The sequence below is a fragment of the Lepus europaeus genome, chromosome 1, assembly GCF_033115175.1.
Source record: "Lepus europaeus isolate LE1 chromosome 1, mLepTim1.pri, whole genome shotgun sequence".
In the NCBI taxonomy this organism is placed as follows: Eukaryota; Metazoa; Chordata; class Mammalia; order Lagomorpha; family Leporidae; genus Lepus; species Lepus europaeus.
Window position 1 is genome coordinate 114,721,421 of NC_084827.1, and position 24,897 is coordinate 114,746,317.

Here is a 24,897-nt window from a genome sequence, read left to right on the forward strand (position 1 = left end):
TCGGCACGGCTCCAGCCATTGCGATCATCTGGGGAGTGAACAAGCAGATGGAAAACCTCTCTCTGCCTCTGCCTCTCTGTAACTCTGCCTTTCAAATAAATAAAATAAATTTTAAAAAAGAATATGATTTACAAAGTTTCTCTCTAGATAAGAAACAACTTCAACATTAAACCAGGATAAAACAAGAGGAGAAAGTATATTTTTTGTGATCCACCTAAAGAAAAGTCTCATTCTACCCACTGTTTGCCTTTTCATAAAAAAGAAAATTCAGCCAAAGAGCCTTCCTTCCTGAGAATACACTGGGATGTGCATGAAGGCATATGTGCAAATCTACATACCCATTCACACGCCCGTCCACGCTTTCCATAAGAACTTGGGTTTCGGAAAGGTGAGAACTCAGGTATGTGCCACCCTGACAAATCTCATCAAGAATCTGGTGCAGCTTCTCTCACTGGCCTCCGGGGCGTATTCTCTAAATGAAAAGCTCTGAAGGTCATCGACCTCATTACCTCAGGTTCTACAAGCAACTGAGGAGGTTTGAACCAACACTGTCAGCCAGTTCAACTGGAATTTATTGATGTTTTCAGGAGCAAAAAAACCTAAATACGACTTAAATGGATCATGTGCTATCAGATGTGAGACAAATACCCACAAATAAAATTAGCTGAGTTGCAAATTTGGATTTAAGAATTGATCTGAAGGAAAGGTCACGCTTACACTTTAAAGACAGAAATCTTTTGTATGTTAAATAAATATAATCTGATTCTATAGCTTCAGAATCTTTGTCAATAGCTGCAATATAGTTATAGCTGTTTGTCACACTCCCTGGCCCCTAAAAAAAGGAAATTAAAATTAAAATTATCCTACAATGACATTCCCAATCCCACACCTAAAACACAACGGCCCAACTAATCAACTATCTCACACTTAACTTTAAAGTTTCAGTCTATATAAATGTATGGTAAGTCTACTTTCCACTGTATTTTCTGTGATACTTAAGAATAAAAATTAGGATCATTTCAGGAACTTGTAAGAGTGAAAGTACTACTTCTTTTTTGTTTCAAACCAGTTTTGATCACACAATAAAATTTAAAAATCATTCTATATGAATGCTGTGAAAACCTGCTTAGAATCCCTTGAGTTCAAGTCAAATGTCCATCCTACATAATGTGGGAAAAGGTTAAGGGAAAACATAGTTGCCATAGGAAACACCTAGAATTAATACTTACACAACCCCCAGCAAGAACTTCTGCTGGAAGTGGAATGGAGCCATCTTTTCTGGTAAATTTGTCTCGCACAAAGTCGTTAACCTAATTAGGAAAATAATATCAGTTAACTCCAATCATTTCCTTCACTGGCACACTGTTGCTTTTCCACATCAGGAAAATATTTGTCTCATGATAAATTTAAAAATTATGTTAATGTCTATATAAATTTAAAAATTTATAAATGCCTTTTAATAATGTGCCAGTTCCAGCAGAATTAATTTTAATTTTTGGCTTAATAGTAAACTAAACAAATGATATAATTTCAGTGAGAAAGAAACTTACAGTCAATTTAATGGCCTTTTCTGGAGCAACCCCTATTAGTTGTGGTATCAGGCCTAGGTAAAGGAGAAAAGTCATAAGCAATATAGATGTACTACAAATAAATACACAAGCCCAATAAGGAAATGCTTGCTCCACATTATTTACCCATCAAACATTTTAGGGTTTACATTAAAATGGGAAAAAAATGATTATCCTAAAAATTCCCCATCTTTCTCTCCCCCTCTTTTCTATAGATAGATAGATAGATTGATTGATTATTTATTTACTGGTCAAGGATAATGTCATCTTTTCTTGAGGCTATACACTCTCTTCAAGCACACTGCCTTTAAAGCCTAGTGATCCATTCCTCCCTAAAAGGAGGAGGATCTCCCCTACTCCAGGAATGGAAGCAAACTTCTGCCCTAGTTACAACCAACCACACACACACATAAACAGGCATTTCAGAGAAGTTAATGCTGCATATGTGGAAAAGCTCTGAAGTGTGCTCTCACACATATCCCTGTCTTGCCACAAATGACACTACCATCATAATAGCATTCAGTGGCTTGGTTATTACAATGCCAACTCCCATAATTTTCTTTTCAGAGAAACCCAGAATCCAGTGTTCATTTATTTAAAAGGAAGCCAAAACTGTAAAGAAAAATACAGTTTTCAGTATCATTTAATGAGCATCTTCCATAAGCAAAACACATGCCTATTGTATTCTTATTTACTAATATATATGTCAAACTCAAGACATTTAAAAAGAATCCCCTCAAAGGAAATTATTATTCTTAGAAAGTTAAATTCCCTAGGCTGCCTGTAAACTGGAAATGAAAAATATATAAACAATTCAACATCTGCAGATATTCATAGGGCTCAACTTTCTGAAAGCACACAGCTTATCCAAATTGTTAGCACACATTTTTTGCATACATTTTTAAAGATGATAACAATAAACGTTTTATATCCTTTAAATCAACCAGCCAAGGGGCAGTTACATATGTGTTTGGGTGCAAGCTCTCTGCTGATCTTAAGTCTACTTTGAGGACACTGCTGAATGATTTTCCATGAGTTGAGAGCCAACAGGTAATCATATATACAGGCTACTGTCAGTCAAACTGAATTATCAATGACAAACACAAATCCGTGTACACCTTTCATTGGTAGCAGACTGATTTAAAAGAATAAATCAGCAGATGGCAGTCTTAACTTTCTAACCCTCATGATTACCAGGCTCTATTACTTTTAATCTAACTCCCATACAGCCATGTCAGCATGTGTATTTGTTTTACAACTTCCCTCAATAAGGCTCATGGAATTTTAATAAAGTACTGATTTGTGTCATTTTATCATTGTTGCCTGCAAAGAAATTTACCTAATCTGTCAACAATTTTGTCAATCATGTGACAGAATAATGGACCAGTTCTAAGCAATATATGACAACCTCAATAATCACAGAGCTCATAAACAGGACTCCTACAATCTTCTCCCTAATACAAAAGTCCCTCATTGCAATGACTGATTTTATCAGCTCATATCCTGAATAAAGCCAACAATGCCCTCCCCTACTGGCTATATTGCACTCATTTAATTGATATGACATCTCTATCAAGTGAAATCTTCTGTAAACAGCTAACCACTAGGAAGGCTAAATTATGTCCTATATTTGTACATCTAGATTTTGTCGAATAGTGGACATTCTCTTTACAGTTTGAAAGTATACGAAGGAGGAGAAAAGTGATCATTTTTCAAAAAAGATGGGAGTACCAAAGAAAAAAGAAAACCTAGTATTGTTCAATATTGTCTCCCCATTAAACACAATCTATATATACAAGCCTTAATCAGTTTAAAATAAGCATATATATGGGTAGATCCACATTCTGGACAATGCGTACCTCTTCCCATCATAGACGGGCTGTACAGCTAGAATTTACAGAACACAGGGCTTCGAATGTTTGAGGAAAAGTAATTACATTTCATTCTTAGGAGCAGGGTATCTGATTCTACTTTGACCTCAGAATGATTTTCTTATCTAATTCTACATATACTGGGAAAAGCAAACATTCTCACGACCCTTTCCTTCAAATTTAAGTCTATCAGTTATAGTTTTCATTTGAATACCATACATAATGCTAACCACAGGTGTTTTTTTCTCCTATCCATAAGCACCAAGCTTTGTTCAGGCCCAGTCATTTTTTCCTAGGAAGAGATTCTAAGGCCAGCAGTTCAACAGGGCTCAAAATGAGCTAGGGATTAATGATCCTGTGTGTGCAAACAAACAAGTACAGTAAATTACATAAATGCCTTGGACCTGAGCATGTAGAGAGTATTTTCAAAGAATTCCAAGTGGCGCCCAGAGGGATTAAAAAATTAATCTCCCTCCAAAAGGAAACCCGAAATTCTAATGTGAAAACACATACATGAAAGTCATTCCCTCTCCAAAGAGAACAAGTTCCTACAAAGCCCGCAGGGTTAGGGGGAGGGGGGGTGGGGCAGGGTAGAGAATTCTGCACAGAGTTGCTGCCTCTGAGGCCAACAGCACTGCTCGGTCCAGAGTTTGTGGTAACTTTTCCTGCAAGAGAAAAATCTGTCTACTTTGACTCTGTCTCTGAGCTATGGGGAAGACAGGAAGAAAACTGAGACTTGGCGCCCAATGGTTTTTTTTTTCCTCCCTCCCTTTCTTCTTTCCTTCCCTCCTTCCTTCACCCAGTGACTCACTGGGAAAAATTTATAAATGGTCTCCTTAGATGAGACAAAAAATGTGACATTTCTTTCAGCTGAAACAAGTGTACAGAGGGTAAACTCACCTTTCGGTGGCAGCCTAGCTTCTATCTCACAAAGAGGTACATGTCTCCTCTCTAACTCTCTGAGAAAAGAGGCTCTGTATTTCTTAGCTGTCACCCTGTACTTCACCTGCAGACATGTACCTTGGTTTGTAACAGCATGGTGACCATAGACCCATATTCAGATAACAGAAGATTTGAATGCCAAGAAATATAAATTGCAGGAAGAATTGGAGACCTTGTTTGCAGACTAATACTGCTGATCACCAGAAAGAATGTGCGAAAGAGAAATGAGCAAAGAGAAAATACAAACAGCCGTAGTCTGGCTGGGCATGCTACATACTGATTTCCATAGTTAATGCGTGGAAAGTCTTCTACTGATGAGATAAAATCAGTAACCTCAGCAGCTGAGATTTCTTACTCACCCCGGTAGAGTCCAAAGAAGCCCTCGTAACGCAAGACTTTCTTAAAACAGTCAAAACTGTTTTTGTACATCAGCTCCCCCACAACAGAGCCAGTGCCACGCTGGTTTTGCATTCGGGTCTTTACCAGGTCTATTGGATATACTGCAGTGGCTCCCACAGCTACAAGCAGAACAATTTTTAGGCTTAAAAAAGAATGTAATTAAATGGAAAGTCCATAAAGACAATAAATCTTATCGCAAAGGATGATAAAATACATAAAACAGAGCATCAAATCTCACAAGACACTTTATTTTTTCTCTTCTAATACACAGCTGAGTCATCCAGGCTAAGTAACCACTGGGACGTATAAAAATACAGCTGCTTCAGAAAACAACTGTTAAGAATGTTCTTTGGGCCGGCGCTGCGGCTCAATGGGCTAATCCTCCACCTTGCGGCGCTGGCACACTGGGTTCTAGTCCCGGTCGGGGCGCCGGATTCTGTCCTGGTTGCCCCTCTTCCAGGCCAGCTCTCTGCCGTGGCCAGGGAGTGCAGTGGAGGATGGCTCAAATGCTTGGGCCCTACACCCCATGGGAGACCAGGAGAAGCACCTGGCTCCTGGCTTTGGATCAGCGCGGTGCGCTGGCCGCAGCGTGCCAGCCGTGGCGGCCATTGGAGGGTGAACCAACGGCAAAGGAAGACCTTTCTCTCTGTCTCTCTCTCTCACTGTCCACTCTGCCTGTCAAAAAAAAAAAAAAAAAAAGAAAAGAAAAAGAAAAAAAAGAAAGGAAAACAAAACAAAAAAAACAAAAACAAAAACAAAAGAATGTTCTTTGGTATCTTAGGTTTATAAATTAGAGAGTGGATTATCAAGCCACAACCACCACTTGATTTTCCAAAATGACAACATTAAACTGCTACATATTAACTTTTATGTTTTCCACTAAATGCCTAACTAAATATTATGCCAGTCACTTCTTAAAATGCCTATACAAGTAAATGTACACTAGGTTGCTGAAATCTTAAATTTTAGTTTAAAAAATCTTTTTGCTAAATTAATCTTGGTCACAATTGTAACACTGGAAACAAATTTCAACATGATCCTATTCCTATTTATACAATTAGGTTAAAAAAATAAGCCCATACTTCTGGATGTCTCAGGGACTAAAAATTTTATTAGATAAGCTAACATATTCTTTGACTGTTGAAAACCACACCATGCCTTGCAACTTCTCAAATTGAGACTGAAAACAATGGAAGTATCAGTCTCATCAGTTCAGGCTTGTTTTGAAAAATTGTAAGCATTATAATCACACCTGCTAGTTCTTCTCAACAAAGCAACTTCAGATTTTATACATTTTTCTATGTAGAGTATTTAAGCAAAAACAGTCTTTCAAATTTTGGCTGGGAACCGGCAGGGGAAGAGAGGTTCCTTGTAACAAATAACTCCAAGTCTAGCTATTCTGAACCAGTGAAAAGGGAGATGAAAAAAATCAAGTAGAAGAGCAAAGGTGAATCACTCGGAGGTTGTTTTATTTCATGAGGTCCTAAGATTGATGTCCCAAATCTTCATTTCCTTCCTTCCCCCACGCTCGACCCTGTAAACAGTCTTATTCTCCACTTTTTCATATGGGCTTTAATGGATATAAGTAAGGGGAGTGCAGCACTGCCTCTCAGACTTTGAGATCATTAGAGGTTTTGTCCTGAAGACAGCCTGGAGCCAGAGGGGCCTCAGCCATGCTATGACAAGTCCTCTGATCACAGGTAACAATAAAGAACACCTCAGAAAACCTCACAGTAGTGACCCGCAGGGACAATGCACTGCACCTTGGCTGATCTGTCCTGCTCTAGTGAGATATTATTACGTGGCACAAGCCTGAAACAGCACAGAGACATGTCACTCACCTCCAGCAACTGAGCCCAGAGTGAATCTGTAAGCAGACTCAGCAATCTGCAGCCAGATGGGCCTGCCTAACCCAGCAGATTGCTGAAGGGAAGAAGAAAATATGACAATCATTTTGAGAAAGCATACAGAAAAGGAAAAAACCTACCATTCGCCTATGTTCCTGGAAGGAAACACAAAACCTAAAATGATATTGTTAATGAGATATGATAGTCCTGTAGCTAAAAATGGAAGCAATATGTTTCCAAATAGATACCTCTATCGTTAGCATTCAAAAACCATATTCGGCCAAGTATGCAGTATCTTTCCCCTACTATTTTCACAAGCATATATTAATGCTTCATTATCTACTACTATTTGAGAATACACTATTATTCTACAGAAGTGAGTTTTTAGGAAAACAAACATTTCAGGTATAAAACCATTTCTCCTTTGACTTAAACTTTGAAAATCTTTCTCAACTGTCTTTATTTCCAAATCAGAGAATACTGATCATCTTTCTAATAACCACTGTCCTAGCCATATCCATAATTCTAACATAAAATCTGTGACAAATGGTCAAATTAGACAAAAAGAAACATCCTACAGTGATTCAGAATGTTATTTCACAGGTATTCCAAACATAACAAAAGGACCTGAAATAATTTGTGTATACACGTGGGTCAGTTTTGTTCTTTGATATTTTGATTTTGAAAATATCTCATGGGCTCCAGGTTCTAGTCTCGGTTGCTCCTATTCCAGTCCAGCTCTCTGCTGTGGCCCGGGAAGGCAGTGGACGATGGCCCAAGTGCTTGGGCCCCTGCACCTGTATGGGATACCAGGAAGAAGTACCTGGCTCCTGGCTTCGGAATGGCACAGCGCCAGCTGTGGCAGCCATTTGGGGAGTGAACCAACGGAAGAAAGACCTTTCTGTCTATCTCTCTCTCACTGTCTATAACTCTGTCAAATTAAAAAAAAAGAAGAAGAAGAAGAAGAAGAAGAAGAAAAAGAAGAAAGAAAGAAAATATCTCGGGACCAGTGACATGGTGTATCAGGTAAAGCCTGCAGTGCCAGCATCCCATATGGGCGCCAGCTGCTCCACTTCTGAATCAGCTCTCTGCTGTGGCCTGAGAAAGCAGTAGATGGTCCAAGTCCTTGGGCCCCTGCACCCATGTAGGAAGACCCAGAAGAAGCTCCTGTCTCCTGGCTTCAGATCGGCACAGCTCCAACCGTTTTGGCCAACTGGGGAGTGAACTAGTAGATGGAAGTCCTCTCTCTCTCTGCCTCTTCTCTCTCTATGTAACTCTGACTTTCAAATAAATAAAATAAATCTTAAAAAAAAAAGAAAATATTTGGGACCAGCTGTGAGACATAGCTGGAAAAGCTGCTGCCTGCAATGCAGACGTCCCATATGGGCATGCATTTGAGTCCCAGCTGCTTTACTTCCTATCTAGCTCCCTGCTAATGTGCCTGGGAAAGCGGCAGAGGATGGCCCAAGTGCTTGGGTCCCTCCACCCACATGGGAAATCCAGAAGAAGCTCCAGGCTCCTGCCTTTGAAATGGCCCACTCGGGCTGTTGTGGTCATTTGAGGAGTGAACCAGCAAATAGAAGATTTCCCATCCCCTCTCCCTCCCTCCCTCCTTCTTGCCTTGTGTAACTATTACTTTCAAATAAAATAAATCTTTAAAATAACAGGGGGCACTGTTGCACAGGAGGTAAAGCCACAGCCTGCAGCGCCAGCATCCCACCTGGCTGCAGGTTTGAGTCCTGGATGCTCCTCTTCTGATCCAGCTCTCTGCTATGGCCTGGGAGAGCAGCAGAAGATGAGACAAGTCCTTGGGCTCCAGCACCCACATGGGAGACATGAGGAAGCTCCTGGATCCTAGCTTCAAATCAGCCCAGCTCCAGCCAATTCGGCCATTTGGGGAGTGAACCAGAAGATGGAGGACCTCTCTCTTTCTCTCTCTCTGCTTGTCTGTAACTCTGCCTTTCAAATAAATTTTTAAAAAAAGAAAATATCTGCTAGACTACATAAGCAGTCTAAAATGAAGGAACAAAATACTTGCTTTTTAAAGGAAACTTAAAATTAGCTTTAAAAGAAACATAACAGACAGCTCAGGTATTCTTCATCTACATTAACTCAATATACATAAATATATTATAAAATTATACATAACACACAATTTTTTTTTGACAGGCAGAGTTAGACAGTGAGAGAGAGAGAGAGAGACAGACAGACAGACAGAGAGAAAGGTCTTCCTTCCATTGGTTTACCCCTTAAATGGCCGTCACAGCCGGCGGCGCCGATCCGGAGCCAGAAGCCAGGTGCTTCTTCCTGGTCTCCCATGCGAGTGCAGGGCCCATCCTCCACTGCCTTCCCAGGCCACAGCAGAGAGCTGGACTGGAAAAGGAACAACGGGGACAGAATCCAGCACCCCAACCGGGACTAGAACCTGGGGTGCCGGCACCGCAGGCAGAGGATTAGCCTAGTGAGCCAAGGCGCCGGCCCATAACACACATTTTAAGTGTATCCAAAAATGATAAAGTAATGTGATAAAAAAATTTAAAATAAGCTTTTTTATTTAATCACTGCAAAAAATCATTTTGGTATTTTACTGACTGAACATGCTTCAGTTTTTTTTTTTTTTTAAAGATTTATTTGAAAGGCAGAGTTACAGTGAGGCAGAGGAAGAGAGAGAGACAAAGATCCTCCATCTACTGGTTCTCCCCAAATGGCTGCAACAGGAGGAGCTGGGCGGACCCAGGAGGTCAGAAGCTTCTTCTGGGTCTCCCACGCCGATGCAGGGGTCCAAGCATGTGGGCCTTCTTCTGCTTTCCCAGGCCATAGCAGAGAGCTGGATCAGAAGTGGAACAGCCAGGTCTTGAACTGGTGCCCATGTGGGATGCCAGCACTGCAGGCGGCGGCTTTACTCACTATGCCACAGCACTGGCCCCGCTTTGATTCTTAAAATATTGAACAATCTGCTGGTACAGTGAGGCTCACCAGTTAACTCCTGTACTTTGCTTCAAAGAAAACAACAGAAAATATAAACACAATCTATTCCTTCAAGGTAATGATGATAATTAACATCATACTTTATGAATTCAACTTATGGCATTGCTATCAGGTGAACGCTGCGTCCCCTAAGAATCAGTCACCTGCTGAAACCTTTATCTGATCACCAATGTGTTTTAGGTCATGAGAGAAGAGCCCTCATGTTAGGATTAATGCTGTATAAAAAGACACCCAAGAAAGATGATCAGTCTATTCCTCTCTCTCCCTCTCCCTCTCTCCTATGGAGGATATAATGAGAACACTGTTATCTGCAAAACAAAAATAGCTCTTTAACTGGAACTGCATCGACTGGTGCCTTCATGTTGAACTTCTCAGTCCCACAGCTGGAGAAATAAGTGTTGTCTAAACTACCTAGTCTGGTAATTTGTTACAACAAACTTAAACAAAGACAGGCATTCGGGCTTAAATTTTAAAATCTTTTAAAATCAAGATAGCTGTTATGTTACTGATTAAACAGGTAGCATATGTTTTTAACTTCTTAAAACATGCACATAAAACTTTTTTCCCAAAACTGGAATTTCTCAATCACAAAATTGGATGAAAAGAAACCTCATTCTCATAGATCATGGATTACTTTCAATCACGTATTTTCTCAAAAGAATATGTTGAATTAAAACTCAGAATAAAAAGGCTTATCCCAAATAAATATCAAATAACCACTAATTCCCTTATTTATATAAAAGGTTTGTCCTTTTGTGTTCAACCACATACTTTTTTTTCTACTCTTCCTTAAATAATGTTGGTAAGTCCTACAAAATCCTATAAAAACTGAAGGATTATACTGAGATTTAATTCTTAGCTAAAAACATGTTGAACTATAAATACCTAAAAGCCCTTTGACAGAAATGTCACCTCTACCTTTATTAAATAGTATCTATAAAAAAACGTACAATGTATATGGTTACCAAGATTACTTTAAGGCTAGTTATCAGTGTATCTTATGGTTCACTTGTATTCAGGTATGTAAATTAATGTAATTAGTGCTATGGATTTCACATGATGAATATTCATAAGTGGAATGCTACTATGACTATCATCACTATTAATGACTGCAAGCTGAATATTTAGTATTTACGCTGAAAGAAACTACTCAGCACTAAGATCGCCTACCGTGAGCAAATGGGCCAGAGGAAAAGCCACTCTTTCTTTTAAGGTTATGATTATGAAAGTTGATATTTAACAAGGTTAATTAAGTGTTTCTCAAAACAAAACATGAGTTGAGAATCTAAAATGTTTTTTAACCTGCTTCCTAAGCATATGTTTATTATAGGAAATGAATTAACACTTCATTTGAACAGAAGTTCCTTTTTTTTTTAAATGACCTCATCCAAAAATGAGAATTAGATAGAACAAGCTTATATCAGTAACAATTCAAGCAACCTGCCCAAACTAAGCTTCTTCATGTAGCATACCAATCCAAAAAAGTGAACTGCCACTTTGAAATGACATACTCTTAAGAGGTAGAAAAAAAAGACAAGAATGAAGTCTTTTATGTTGTGCACTGAAGGACAAAGGAGAAAAAAAAAAAAGAAAACCACAAAGACCACATTCTGTATCAACTAAAATGTAAAAGTGGAATGGAAACTAAGGGTAAGGAAAATAAAACAAAATTCCTCTGTCTGCAAATCACACCTGTAACTTTAATAACTTTAATATTCTCAGACTTGAATTCAATATTCTTGGCCCTACAAATTCAGATTAAACTCACAGCTATCATAAGCATAGGAGAAAGGAGAGAGGAAAAATGTTCTATTTAAACATAAACAATAAATAGTTTTCTCTCTGTAAGAGGAAAGTTACAATGTGCCAAGAACAAACAATAAGTCTTAAAAATTTAATAATTTAAGTGAGGTAAATGACAAATGATAGCTAATATATAAACACAATTTTCTCCTTTTTGAGAACAGAGTCCCATTTTTGGTAAAAGTAACACAAGTGACATAAAAATTTTCATAAAATGAATTAGAAAATGGATTGTAATGCTTTCCTCTGTGTATTCATGAATCAAAAATTAAAAGGTCCACAAGAATGCAAAATACACAAAAGAGACTAAGTTCTATGTCTAAGGAATGCTATAGATAAGTGAGATATAAAAGTCATTCTAGGGGCTGGTGCTGTGGCATAGTGGGTAAAGCCATCGCCTACAGTGCTTGCATTCTATATGCGTGCCAGTTTGAGACCCAAATGCTCCACTTCTGATACAGCTTCCAGGTAATGGCCTGGGAAAAGCAATGGAAGAAGGCCCAAGTCCTTAAGTCCCTGCACCCACATGGGAGACTGGGAGGAAACTCCTGGCTCCTGGCTTCAGCCTGGCACAGTCCTGACCATTGTGGCCATTTGGGGAGTGAACAACTAGATGGAAGATCTTTCTCTCTGTCTCTGCCTCTCATTCTCTGTAACTCTGCCTTTCAAATAAATAAATAAATCTTTGAAAAAAATCATTCTAATATTTTAACAGAATATAACCTAGCTTATATTTCTAAAATTCTCTGACGAAGTAGCCTGTAGCTTTGATACAATTTTCTACAGAAACAAAACTCTGCTTTTTAAAGTACATATATTCCCCAGTAGGTCCATCATAGATCATTTACCCCCAGATAGTTAAAAAAATAATTGTGCAACTTATGGTAAAGAAGGAGAGTAAGTCGGCTTACCATTCTCCTATAGCACCCAAGTTGGCCTTTCACTTGGCTTTACCCTCCAAACTGTTACGTGCTCCAATATGTACACATCTTCTCCCTGCAACCCATCTCCCTTTACTTAACTCACTTACTTCAAATTAAAATTTCCATTTTTCTCACTGCAGGTGGCTTCTATACTAACTACTATAATATACTTATCAATTCTACCAGTGACAAGTATGTTAGCTTGTTTCCAGTTTCTTGTTATTACAAATAATGCTGCCACAAACATCCTCGTGCCTATCTTTTAGTGCACAGATGTACTCATTCTTGTTAGGGTCCACATCCAGAAGAGAACAACTAGGTATGCATCTCTAATTGTAGCTGCTCCTGACAAATAATTTTCAAAGTTGTGATGCCATCAGTTTTTCTTTTTTTAAAGATTTTTTAATTTGAAAGGCAGAGTTACAGAAGCATAGGCACAGAGAGAGAAAGAGAGGTCTTCCATCCACTGGTTCACTCCCCAAATGGATGCAAGGGCAGGAGCTGGACTCCTCCCAAGCCAGAAGCCTGGAGCTTCCTCCACGTCTCCAATGTGGGTGCAGAGGCCCAAGGACAAGGCTTAGGTATTTTACCCATTTTTCAATTAGACTGTCTGCCTTTTGGTTCTGAATTTGTAGAACTTCATTACATATTGGATACAAATCTTGTGTCACTTAAATGTATTACAAATATCCTTCTTTCCCTAGAGTGTAGTTTGTCTTTTCACCCTCTCTGGTATATTCTGATGAACAAAATTCTAGAATTTAAGAAAGTTCACTGCATTAATCTTTCTAACAGTGTTTTTTACCCTCTTCACAAAATCTTTGCTTATCCCAGATCATAAATATAATCTCGTATCTATTTTCTTTCATAATCTTTAATATTTGGAACATCCCACTGGAATAGAATTTTGTGTATGTGTGGGGTAGGAGTTTTCTCTTAGATAAATGTCCATTATCAATTAATTTAAGAAAACACAAAACAATTTCAGCAGAACAAAAAAAATGAGTAAAATGTTTCAGGTAATAAATTAAAAGAAATACAACAATGTAATTATCCCTCACTTCTTATCCCTTCCACTTAATGGGAGTAGATGAGAGTCATCTGAGATCATCTTGGAGTTTTCTCACACAGGATTCTCATATTCAATAACAGTAACAACCACAACAATAACAGCAGTTAATATTTATAGCACTCTTAGTAGGTAGCAAGCCCAATATATTATCTCATGTAATTCTTATGCTAATCCTATCCAATGGATATTATTGTCCTTATTTAATAAATGAGGAAACAGAATGGATAGATGTTACATATCAATATCCAAGCTCTTAACTACTGCCTCCTTCATAACTTCTATTTCTGCACTCACAGATTCTGTATCATTTAACTTTTTTTAAAAATTATTTATTTATTTAAAAGACAGAGTTAGAGCAAGAGAGGGGGAGAGACAGAGAGAGGAGAGAGATCTTCCATCCATTGGTTCACTCCTCAAATGGCTGCATTGGCTAAGGCTGGGCCAGGCTGAAGCCAGGAGACAGGAGCTTCATGCAGGTCTCCGATGTGGGTGCAAAGGCCCAAGGACTTGGGCCATCCTCTGCTGCTTTTCCAGGCACATTAGCAGGGAGCTGGACTGGAAGTGGAGCAGCCAGGACTTGAACCAGTGCTCATGTGGTATGCCGGTGCTGCAGACAGTAGCTTAATCCGGTATGTCACAGCACAGGCCCCTATCATTCAACTTCTGCCAACAGAGGTGATAAGACATGTCCTTCTTCCTATTTTATATGTAAGTTTTAAGGATTCCTATAGGGAAACACTCCACACACTACATAATAATTATTTACAGTTAACCCTCTGTATTCATCAGTTCTGAATCTGCGAACACAATCAACTATAGACCAAAAACATCTGGGAGGGACCGGCATTGTGGCATGGCATGGCAAGTAAAGCTGTCACCTGTGACACTGGGATTCCACAGGGGCATTGGTTCGAGTCCCAGAGGCTCCACTACCAATCCAGCTCCCTGCTAATGCATCTGGGAAAGCAGTGGAAGATGGCCCAAGTTCTTGAGTCCCTGCCACCTACGTGGGAGACTGGGGAGAAGCTTTTGTCTCCTGGTTTTGTTCTGGCCCAGCACTGGCCACTGTAACCATCTGGGGAGTGAACCAGTGCATATGAGATCTACTCCCCCACCGCCTGTAAATTCTGCCTTTCCAATAAATAAACCTTAAAAAAAATCTGGGAAAAAATTGTCCCCATACTGAATATGTTTACATACTTTTAACGTCATTATTCCCTAAGCAATACAGTATAACAATGACTTCCACAGCATTTACTTTGTATTTGGTATTTGAAGTAACCTAGCAATAATTTAAAGGATACGAAAGGGTGTAGGTAGGTTTTATGTAAATACTATACTACTTTATATAAAATACTGAAGTATCTACAGATTGTGGTATTCATCAAAGATCATGGAACTAATTCCCCCCAAATATCCAGGGACAACCATATTCCTAGTTTGGCAATATAGGAAAAATTACAAGAGAAATCAGGGTATCTTCTGGAAGTAACATGAGAATAGTTATAGTTAGCATTACCGTAATTCTATGGAATAAAGAATTTTTTAAACTGAGTCACTAGAATTGCAGTCTACACGGCTATCCTAAAATGCCTTACAAATCTGAAATATGTTAATTGAGGAAATCTTTTTCAAGATTGAAAAGTAAAGAAAATGTATTCTATTAGTTTGGTTGCTGTTAGTCCTAGCCTGAATTCCTTACAAACTTTCAAATGCTACAAAATAAAATTCATTGATTCATGCTATTGTACAGAATGCAGGAGTCAAGAGCATTTTAGAAATATTTAGGGGAGGCTTCCCCATTCCACACTCTTCAAAGGTAATTTCATGGGGTTATTTTCCTACCCAGATAGTATCTATAAAATCAGAAATGAGACTGTATTGACTCTATGGGATTCAGAGCTACTGTTTCAATCATCCTTAACATTATAATAAATAAAGACTAACATTATAGCAAAAATTAATAACAAAGTTCTCTTTCTGGTTCATTAATTACTTTTCCTTTTTTTCCTATTGTAATCTACAAGCACAATCCCAGTGAATGTTTTTTTCCATTTGAGGAATGTTTTGTATTTTAAAAACTCCATAAATATCGGTTTAATGATACAAAGTAAACTTAATCTTTACATGTAACTGACAATCAAAGGAAAACAAATTCTAGAGGAAGTAGGTCAAACTCAGGTATGTTTGTTCTCTTACCTTAAACTAGAAAAAAACAATAACCAAGCTATCCCACAAAAATACTCTATGAGGGAGGAGGTAACAATAGTTCTTTTTTTTAATTCATTTTTAAGGAATACAAATTTCATAAGTACGACTTTAGACATATACTTATTCTTCCTACCATACCTGCCATCCCACCCACACTCCCACCCCTCCACTTCCTCCCTCTCCCCTTCCCAGTCACATTCTCCATTAAGATTCACTTTCAATTAACTTTGTACACAGAAGACCAAGTCTATACTAAGTAAATATTTCAACAATTTACACACACACACACACACAAACACAAAAACTGTTTGAGGACTAGCTTTACAGTTAACTCTCATAATACAACAGTAGTTCTTAAAGATAATCTTTGAGCTATGTAAAGTCTTCCTCTGGGAAACAGTTTTCAGGTTTCCTAGAGTTCAGGAAGTTTAGCTGTATCATGTACATACATTTTGGCATTTTTAGGAGTGATTATATTTATGAGACTACTCCTACCTGTCTCTGAAGTTCTGCCAGGTTGTAAGGTAAGGCCCCCTCAGCCAGTGGGGCTATTCTCTCGATATCTGCCAAAGTCAAGCGCCTTCAGGCAAAAATATGGGAAAGAAAGAAGAGTTAGACACTGACAAATTCCTCACACCTGTCTTTCCTTAAAAAGGAAAACATAAACAACCAGAACAATAGTTTAAAATTATTTCCCTATTTTTCAGAGATCATTTTAGGGAGAAAAAAAGCTTTAGACCCTGTTTACACAAACAAAAAAACAAGAGACTCCAGAGAAACAACGTGGAGTAGACAAATTTAGTAAGATGCTATGATAAATATTAAAAGTGAATAACAGTAATTCTTGCTAGAAGTGAAGCATAGATGTTGATTATACATACAGACTAAATGTATCCCCAAAGTAAATACTAGTTGCCGTCAAGGGAGGGCAACAGCAGGAGGGAGTCTTTTTTACACTACCTTCTTTCAAATCCTTTGAATTTTTAACCATGTGAAATGCACTACTGTTTCCCAAAAATCTGCTCACAAATAAGTGCATTCCGTGAACCTGCTAAAGGTCACTTTAAATCTACTTATAAGAAGTACTTTTGGCCGGCACCGCGGCTCACTAGGATAATCCTCCGCCGGTGGCGCCAGTACCCCCAGTTCTAGTCCTGGTTGGGGCGCCGGTTCTGTCCTGGTTGCTCCTCTTCCAGTCCAGCTCTCTGCTGTGGCCCAGAAAGGCAGTGGAGGCGGCCCAAGTGCTTGGGCCCCTGCACCCGCATGGGAGACCAGGAGGAAGCACCTGGCTCCTGGCTTCGGATCCATGCAGCGCACCGGCCGTAGCAGCCATTTGGGGAGTGAACCAACGGAAAGTCCTTTCTCTCTTTCTCTGTCTCTCTCTCTCACTGTCTAACTCTGCCTGTCCAAAAAAAAAAAAGTATTTTTGTCAACCTTGTAGCAACAGCAATACTGGGACCCTGAATCCAAGCCTGATGCCAAGAGCAGAGCTCTCTGTGTCCCAGGCCCATGGGCTTCTTTCCAACCCCTCAGTTTTCCATTTCTGGGATAGATAAAGATCCTGGAGCTGGCATCCCATATGAGCAGCAGTTCAAGTCCCAGTTGTTCCATTTCCGATCCAGCTCCCTACTAATGGCCTGGGAAAAGCAGTGGAGGATGGTCCAAGAGTTTGGGCCCCTGCCATCTATGTGGGAGACCCAGACGAAGCTCATGGCTCCTGGCTTCAGCCTGGCCCAACTTTGGCTGTTGCGGCCATCTGGGTAGGAAACCAGAAGATGGAAGACACCCCTTCCTCTCTCTATAACTCTGACTTTCAAATAAATAAATAAATTTTTAAAATTAAAAAGAAAAAAAATCTCCACCCATGAGCCATCACTACCACCTCTCAGGGTCTGCATCAGCAGAAAGCCACAGTCAGGATCTGAACCCAATAGGGGATGTGGGCACCTCAATCAGCATCTTAACTGCTGGAATTCACACCTGCCCCTGACATTACAAATTCAATGCCATCCATGAGCTTTTTGGTGGTTTAAACTTAGAAAATACAGTCATAAACACCTGAGCTTGTCTGTGATGATAGCTATGATGATAAAGTCACAGGCATATACCAACACAATGTGGTATATACTGATCAGTAAGATGACTGTTCACAACAAACCAAAAAGATTGCAAGATATTTTTCTATGTACATCAGTCTATTTTATAAATTTAGATAAATTTTTGTAAATCTTGAAATTTAGAAAGACAAATCAGTATTTTCCCTCCCTTTCCTTCCCTTCTCTCTCATTTTTCTTCCTTTCCCCATTCTGCTTTCTCATGTCCCTCAATCTCTTTTTCTTTTTTTAAAGATTTATTTATTTATTTGAAAGTCAGGAGAGGCAGAAAGAGAGGTCTTCCATCTGCTGGTTCACTCCCCAGATGGCCGCAACAGCTGGAGCTGCACCGATCCAAAGCCAGGAGCCAGGAGATTCTTCTGAGAAGTCTCCTATGCAGGTGCAGTGACACAAGGACTTGGGTCATCTTCTACTGCTTTCCCAGGCCATAGCAGAGAGCTGGATCAGAAGTGGAACAACCGGGACTCGAATCAGCACCTATATGGGATGCTGGTGCTGAAGGCAGTGGCTTTACCTGCTACTTCATAGTGCTGGGCCCCCTCAATCTCTTATTCCTTTCTTTTGCCTCTTCCTCTCTATCTGTTCCCCTTTCCTTTCCTTTTTCTCTTTTCTTCTCTGACCTCATTCTCTCTGCCTCTCTCTCCTGTTCCTTATATCTGCCTCTTAGAATTTATATTTTGAATGAAATACTGCTAAAATGAACTGAAAGCATATCAGCGCTTCACATCTTAAAAGAATTGCCCTGGGGTGGCACTGTGGAGCAGAGGGTAAAATCACCACTTGGGATGCCCGCATCCCATATCAAGATTGCTGAGATCAAGTTGACTCCATGTCTGATTCAGCTTCCTGCCAGTGTGTCTGAGAGGCAGCAGATAATGGCCCAAGTACTTGGGTTTTTGTCACTCACGTAGGAGACCTGAATGGAGTTCTTGGCTCCTGATTCAGTTTGGCTCAGCCCTGGCTGTTATGGCCATTTGGGGAGTGAACCAGTGGATGAATATTTCACGCACACACACCCCTTTTTCTCTCATCCCCATTTCCCACTCTCTTCCTATCACTCTGCCTTTTAAATAAACACTTAGGGGGAAAAAAGGGAACTGTTTTATAAAAAATATCTTAAATAATTACTGGAATAATTACCCTGAAGCATTATATAAGTCTGCAAGCTGATATAAGATATCAATTTCTAGTGGAGTAACTTGTCCATAGCGTATGGCACTCTGAGAAAATTCCTCTGGAAGGTAAGAAAAATGTTAAGATATTAAAATTTTCTTAATAGACAACAAACTTCTACTTTAACCAATTAGAATATAATCTGATGTGAATGGAATGGGAGAGGGAGCAGGAGATGGGAGATGCAGGTGGGAGGGAAGTTGGGGGGGGGGGGGGAAGCCACTGTAATCCAAAAGCTGTACTTTGGAAATTTATATTTATTAAATAAAAGTTAAAAAAAAGAATATAATCTGAAAGATAAAGGATGTTAGTTTTTATTTTAAAAATCTAAAAAAATTTAAATGGTAATAACTGCATTTCTGAAAGCTGTTAAAAAACATTATGATACAACAACACCAAAAACAGATAAATAAACATCAAAGATAAATCAATATCTTCAGAGTCCCTTCTCTTATCTCATTTATTCCCTTCTGTCTCCAGAGTTACAAGATAAACAAACTGGCTGCTCTTCAGTCATCCCAAACATCCTACTACAATTCACCACCAGGAGTAGATTCTCCCGTCTTTCTGTGGCAACTCCTTCCTAGCACAAACAAGCTGCTGCCACAGAGCCACTGACCTGTTTGACAGACTGGGCCAAGGTTCTTTTCAAAGCTGTCAAAGCTACTTTTCCATTCCTGACCTCAGCAGCCCATTAAATCCACCACCTGCATTTCTGGAGCCCACTTGAAACATAGCTGCACATTGCAATATGTGGTCTAGATCTGGCTTTAGTGTGGTAAACTAGATCAACCTCATGTCTAGAAGAAAAGTGAAAATGCGGAGTATTTAAAAAACCTTACCCTTTGTGACTTCAACATCTTTCCTTGTACCAGCTAGAGTGCTGTATATCTTACGAACAAGCTCCATGTTGTTCAGTAAGGAGTTAAAGGCGTTGAAGTAGGAGAAGCTGACCTGGTGTGAGATACTGCCTCCAGCTGCCTGGAAAATGACAACGTGAAAAGTCAAACAAAAACAAAAACTGCAGTTATGGAAACCGCACTTTTCTCAGAGAAAATCCAGAGTCTTCATTATTAAAATGGTTAACAGCCAGTCCAAAAATACAAGGAAAATATCCTACTCAAACACTTAGCACATTTCATGCCCTCGGGGAAGTCTACAAAACTTTAGGTTTTAAGAAGGAAAGCAACATCTGGAAGTTGGACTTCATGGTTCATCTACCTATAAGGTCAGAAACAACAAATATAATTATAACAGATCAAAAACAATGGTTATTTAAACAGGATTTTCAAGATCCTCAACTATGGAACTCCCGTTAGTCCTGGGCAAATGAAACATGCATGTAAAATATAAGGAACATTTCTTAAAATGTGTTTCCCTCCCTTAATACACATACAAAAAAACCCAAGTGATAACTTTAAATTTTAAGACTACTTCATTACATCAACATTTTCTAATTTTTTAAGGGCATTATTGCCATTTTTTTAGTTAAGGTATTTAACAATCTGTGCTGGACTCTAAATCTATATCATGAAAAGTACAGCTAACAGAAACTCTCCCTCCCCCAGAAACAGCACAGAACCTCTGGAGAGGATGTATTCCCATAAAGTTACGTCTCAAGGGGGAACAGTGCAAAAGAGGCTCTCTCACGCCTTGGGTTGGGGCCACATGGCCTTCATCACCTATGCTGGGAAAGGAGGTATTTTCTTACTCACCACTTGAACATAACTTCAAAAAAGAGTATTTTTTGCAGTTATCAAAAGCTTAGTTTCTAAGCCAGAAATCAGAGCAACATATGACTGAAAAGATTATCTACTAAAAATTCAAAGAAATGCTTATGGAAACACCATTGTACCAATCTTAATCCTAAAGCTCTAATATGAACAGTGTAGGTAATAATGGGCAAATACATTCAACCCCACCATCCCTCACACACATGCCTGTAACCCAAACACAGATCATATTTTTATTAGCCTGAATTTGGATACCAGTGACCCAAAAGAAAGACTTAAATTATTCATCTGCATTTCAGAATGGCTTTGGTAAACTGAGACTATGATAGGTCTGCCTGACCCGGTTGGAAAAGATTAAGTGGATCCCTAAGGTTCACTGAGAGACCTCTTCCCTGTAAGATTTTCTTTCCTTCTTCCTTCTTCATTCCTCTCTTTCCCTCTTTTTCTTTCCTTTTTTTTTTGGTTTGGGGCATGAGGTGAGGGTAGAGGAATGGGGGATGGGTGTTAAGGAGGTGAAATGTGTAGGAGAAAGTGACATGCTCCATGTTCAAATTCACCGAAGAAAAAGAACAGAAGTTGATCTTTCTACCCCAGTCTAAATCAGGGATAATGATCCTCAGCTGAAACAACAAGAGCACTCCCTGGCTTTTCTCCATTCAAAACAAGCAGTAATCAAAAACTTACACATGAGCACAATGCATGAACAAGAAAACGGGTAAGTGAGGAAAGCTGCACCACTCTACGTGAGGAAGTGGATGACATGAGCTTGCTATTGGTCCAGGTGATTACTTTAGAGAGATCAGCAATTTGACAGAACAAAAAACTGTGTCTGGTGCATACAGACAATGCACAGGTGAAGGGGCAGAGAGAGGAGTGAGCCATAGAGGCTGATGGCCACACCTTTCCTCCATACCTTCTGCCATGGGCATGGTTATTAAAACAGTGCAGGTCCCTCCGGCAGACAGCACCCTGAAGGCAACAAAGGAAGAAGCCATCCTTATAGCAAGACCTTGAAAGCCTGGTGGGTGGAGAGAGGCCAAGATGAAGGCAGAAGTGTCAGGAGCAATACTGCCCAGTAGAAAAAGTAATTGCTCACCCTTGACTACAAACTCCCAGTTCCCTTGAACACTGTAAATGGAAAAAAACATTTTGGAAATGTATGAGAGCAAAATGGTGGCTGTGAATAAAGCTATGATCTGAATAAAAGACCACTCACCATCACCTCTATCGCTGCTATGTGCATACACCCACACACACACTCATACATTTACCTCTACCAAGCAAGAATGAAGTTTTGAATAGTTGAGATTCCTATGTATCCACGGAAGCAATCCAGGACCCAAACTGTTTGGGGAAACAGAAAGCTAAAGAATTTGCTTTTTACTTACAGAAACTAAGTTCTCCTCCACAAAAGGAGTGAGCATGTGAGACCGAATGGTAACCATGATGTCGCTGAAATCTAGACCAGTAATCAGGCCACTTTTGTTTTTGTCTTTCAGTGCAAAAGCTTGTCTTGCATGTTCCAGTTGGAGCTCCTGAAGGGAAAAAGTTGCAAAAAGGCATTAAATTGGTTATAGTATATCCAAAGTATATGTTCTGGACAGTAAGGACAAACATCTTTCCCCCATATGTATTTGCCACAGAACTGAATAATATATAGCTCTGAATTACAAAAAGGTTTTTTACTTCTTTTAAGAAGACCATGTTTTCTTGAAAATGCTACAAGTTAATCCTCAGGAAGAGGAATGAATCAGAGCATGGCAATAGAGGAAGGAGCAGGGGAGAGACTTGAGATTTTACTTGAAAAGTTTTCATCATTGAAAACAAAGAGTATAATGTTTTCAGTGCTTTATTTCAGCCTTGAAAACATACAGAAATTTATTCTCTTCTGGTTGAAGGTTTTCTTGTCATCCAAGAATATTTCTTGAATTAAGAATTTAGATTCGTTTTCACTGTTTCAATTTTAAATGCTGCAATCAAAATCTCTCCCTTTATAAATGAATTACAAATCACTTTTTCAAACAATTTTTAAAAATTAACACAGTAAGGGGAAGGTATGTAGTGCAGCAGTTAAGTGACTGCTTAGGATGCCTGAATCCCACATGTGAGATGTGCCTGGGTTCCAGTCCTGGCTCTGCTCCTTATTACAGCTTCCTAATAATGCACACCCTGGGAGGCAGCCGATCATGGCTCAAGTACTTGGGTCCCTGCCATCCATGTGGGAGACCCAGATGGAGTTCTGGTCTCCTAGCTTCAGCTTAGCCAAGCCCTGGCTGCTGCAGGCATTGGGGGAAGTGATCTAGCAGACGGAAGATCTCTCTCTGCCTTTCAAATAAAGATTTTTAAAAATGAACTCAGTGAGAAACTCTGACCAACTGGTAAGTGCAACACTTTGTAAGTCTAAATCAAAGCTATGAATAACAAACTACAGGGGCCAGTGCTATGGCACAGTAGGTTAATCCTCCGCCTGTGACACAAGCATCACATGTGGTGCCAGTTCATGTCCAGCTGCTCCTCTTCTGATCCAGCTCTCTGCTAATGGTCTGGGAAAGCAGTGGAAGATGGCCCAAGTGCTCGGGTCCCTGTACCCACGTGGGACACCCAGAAGTTTCTGGCTCCTGGCTTCGGATAGGCCCAGCTCTGGCCATTGCGCCCATTTGGGGAGTGAACCAGTGGATGAAAGACCTCTCTCATTGTATCTTCCTCTCTCTCTGTAATTCTACTTTTCAAATAAATAAATAAACCTTAAAAAAAAAAAACCTACATAAGTAGCATTTAGCCATCACTCTGGCTTTGAACACAGTTACTTATAAACCATAAAACAGTTCAGAATATCTCTAACATTTTAACTATTGGGTAAGCAAGCTTTGTAACATGTGATATCAATAAAAACAACAAAATGTGCCAGCTGTCCTTTGTGTGCTATAAGAAATCAAAACCAGAAAATTTCTTCTCTGGGGACTCATGACATAATCCAAATAAACCTGTTAATGCACCATAATATGGTGCTGTTGGATGTCATTTTCATACTATTTGCAACTCCAGAAATAATGGTCAATTTAAATATTTAAAAGCTTTTCAATGATAAGATTAAATATTACACTTTTCACTACACTTATAAAAGCCTTCAAATCAACGTTGCTTTACCTTTCTGTGACATTTAAAATAGCTTTTGCGTTTGGGGTTTTTGGTGTAGCCATTAAGACTCCACTTTGGCCTTGGGTTCGAGTTCCAGTTCTGCTCTCAATTCCAGCTTACTGCTAATGCATATCCTGAGAGGCAACAGGTGACAGCTTAAATGGTTGAGCGACTGCCACCCACATGGGAGAATTAGATTGAATTTCAAGCTCCTGGCTTCAGTCTGTCCCAGCCCTGGCTTTTCAGGGCATTTGAGAAGTGAACAGTAGATAGAAGATGTCTGTCTGTCTCTCTTTTACTCTGCCTCTCAAACAAAAAAGAAAAAGAAAATTTTAAAGAAAAAGGTGCTTGGTAGGAAGTTCACCCTTTTCATTTAATTTATTTTCCTTTATATTTGTGATATCTCAATGATAATTCAAAGGAATTAAAATTACCTTAGTTGGGGCAGGCATTTAACCTAGGGATTAAGACATTCGCATCCTACATCAGAGTACCTGAATTCAATTCCCAGGTCTCACTCCTAATGCTGGCCTCCTGCTAGATCCTGGGACACAGTAGTAATGGCTCAAGTAATTAGGCACCTGTAACCTACACAGGAGACCTGGATAAGGTCCACGGGTCCTGGCTTCCGCTTTGGCCCAATCCCAGCCATCGTAGGCATTTGGGGATGAACCAATAGAAGGAATCTCTCTCTCTCTCTCTCTCTCTCTCTCTCTCTGCCTCAGTCTCTCTCAACACTCTCTATCTCACAAATAATTTTTTCAAAAATTGTAATTACCTTAGCAGGTGTTTGTTTTATACTTCATTATAACAGGCCTAACTGTTGCAGGCATTTGGGGTGTGACCCAGAAGATAGAAGATTTCTTTCTGTCTCTTTCTTGCCTTTCAAATAAAACAAAAATAAGTTTTTAAAAATTAAAATTAAAAAAATACTCAAACTGAAAAGCTTGGGAAAAATATACATTTGAGAGCTGATTCTCTAAAAAGAAAATGTCCTCCCAGGTAGTGTTTGTTTAAAGATTCCTCCAAAGAAGATTTTCTCTCAGTTTACCTTGCATCCACTGAAGAAATTTTATATCTATTGTACCCCAATATTTAACTGTTCTATGTAAGCT

At 39.4% G+C, this 24,897-nt stretch overlaps 1 protein-coding gene across 1 annotated transcript in view; it reads right to left on the reverse strand.

Annotated features, from left to right (window-relative positions):
- The window catches only part of SLC25A12 (solute carrier family 25 member 12), a 98,159-nt gene that overhangs the window by 23,812 nt on the left and 49,450 nt on the right, over positions 1-24,897 (reverse strand). Inside the window, exons 6-13 of the mRNA XM_062187798.1 lie at positions 22,033-22,179; positions 19,754-19,892; positions 18,879-18,972; positions 16,120-16,204; positions 6,622-6,703; positions 4,741-4,899; positions 1,551-1,603; positions 1,230-1,310 (exon numbers count right to left, since the gene is read on the reverse strand). Coding sequence (XP_062043782.1) covers positions 1,230-1,310; positions 1,551-1,603; positions 4,741-4,899; positions 6,622-6,703; positions 16,120-16,204; positions 18,879-18,972; positions 19,754-19,892; positions 22,033-22,179 — 840 coding nt within the window. The remainder of the gene's footprint in view (positions 1-1,229; positions 1,311-1,550; positions 1,604-4,740; positions 4,900-6,621; positions 6,704-16,119; positions 16,205-18,878; positions 18,973-19,753; positions 19,893-22,032; positions 22,180-24,897) is intronic.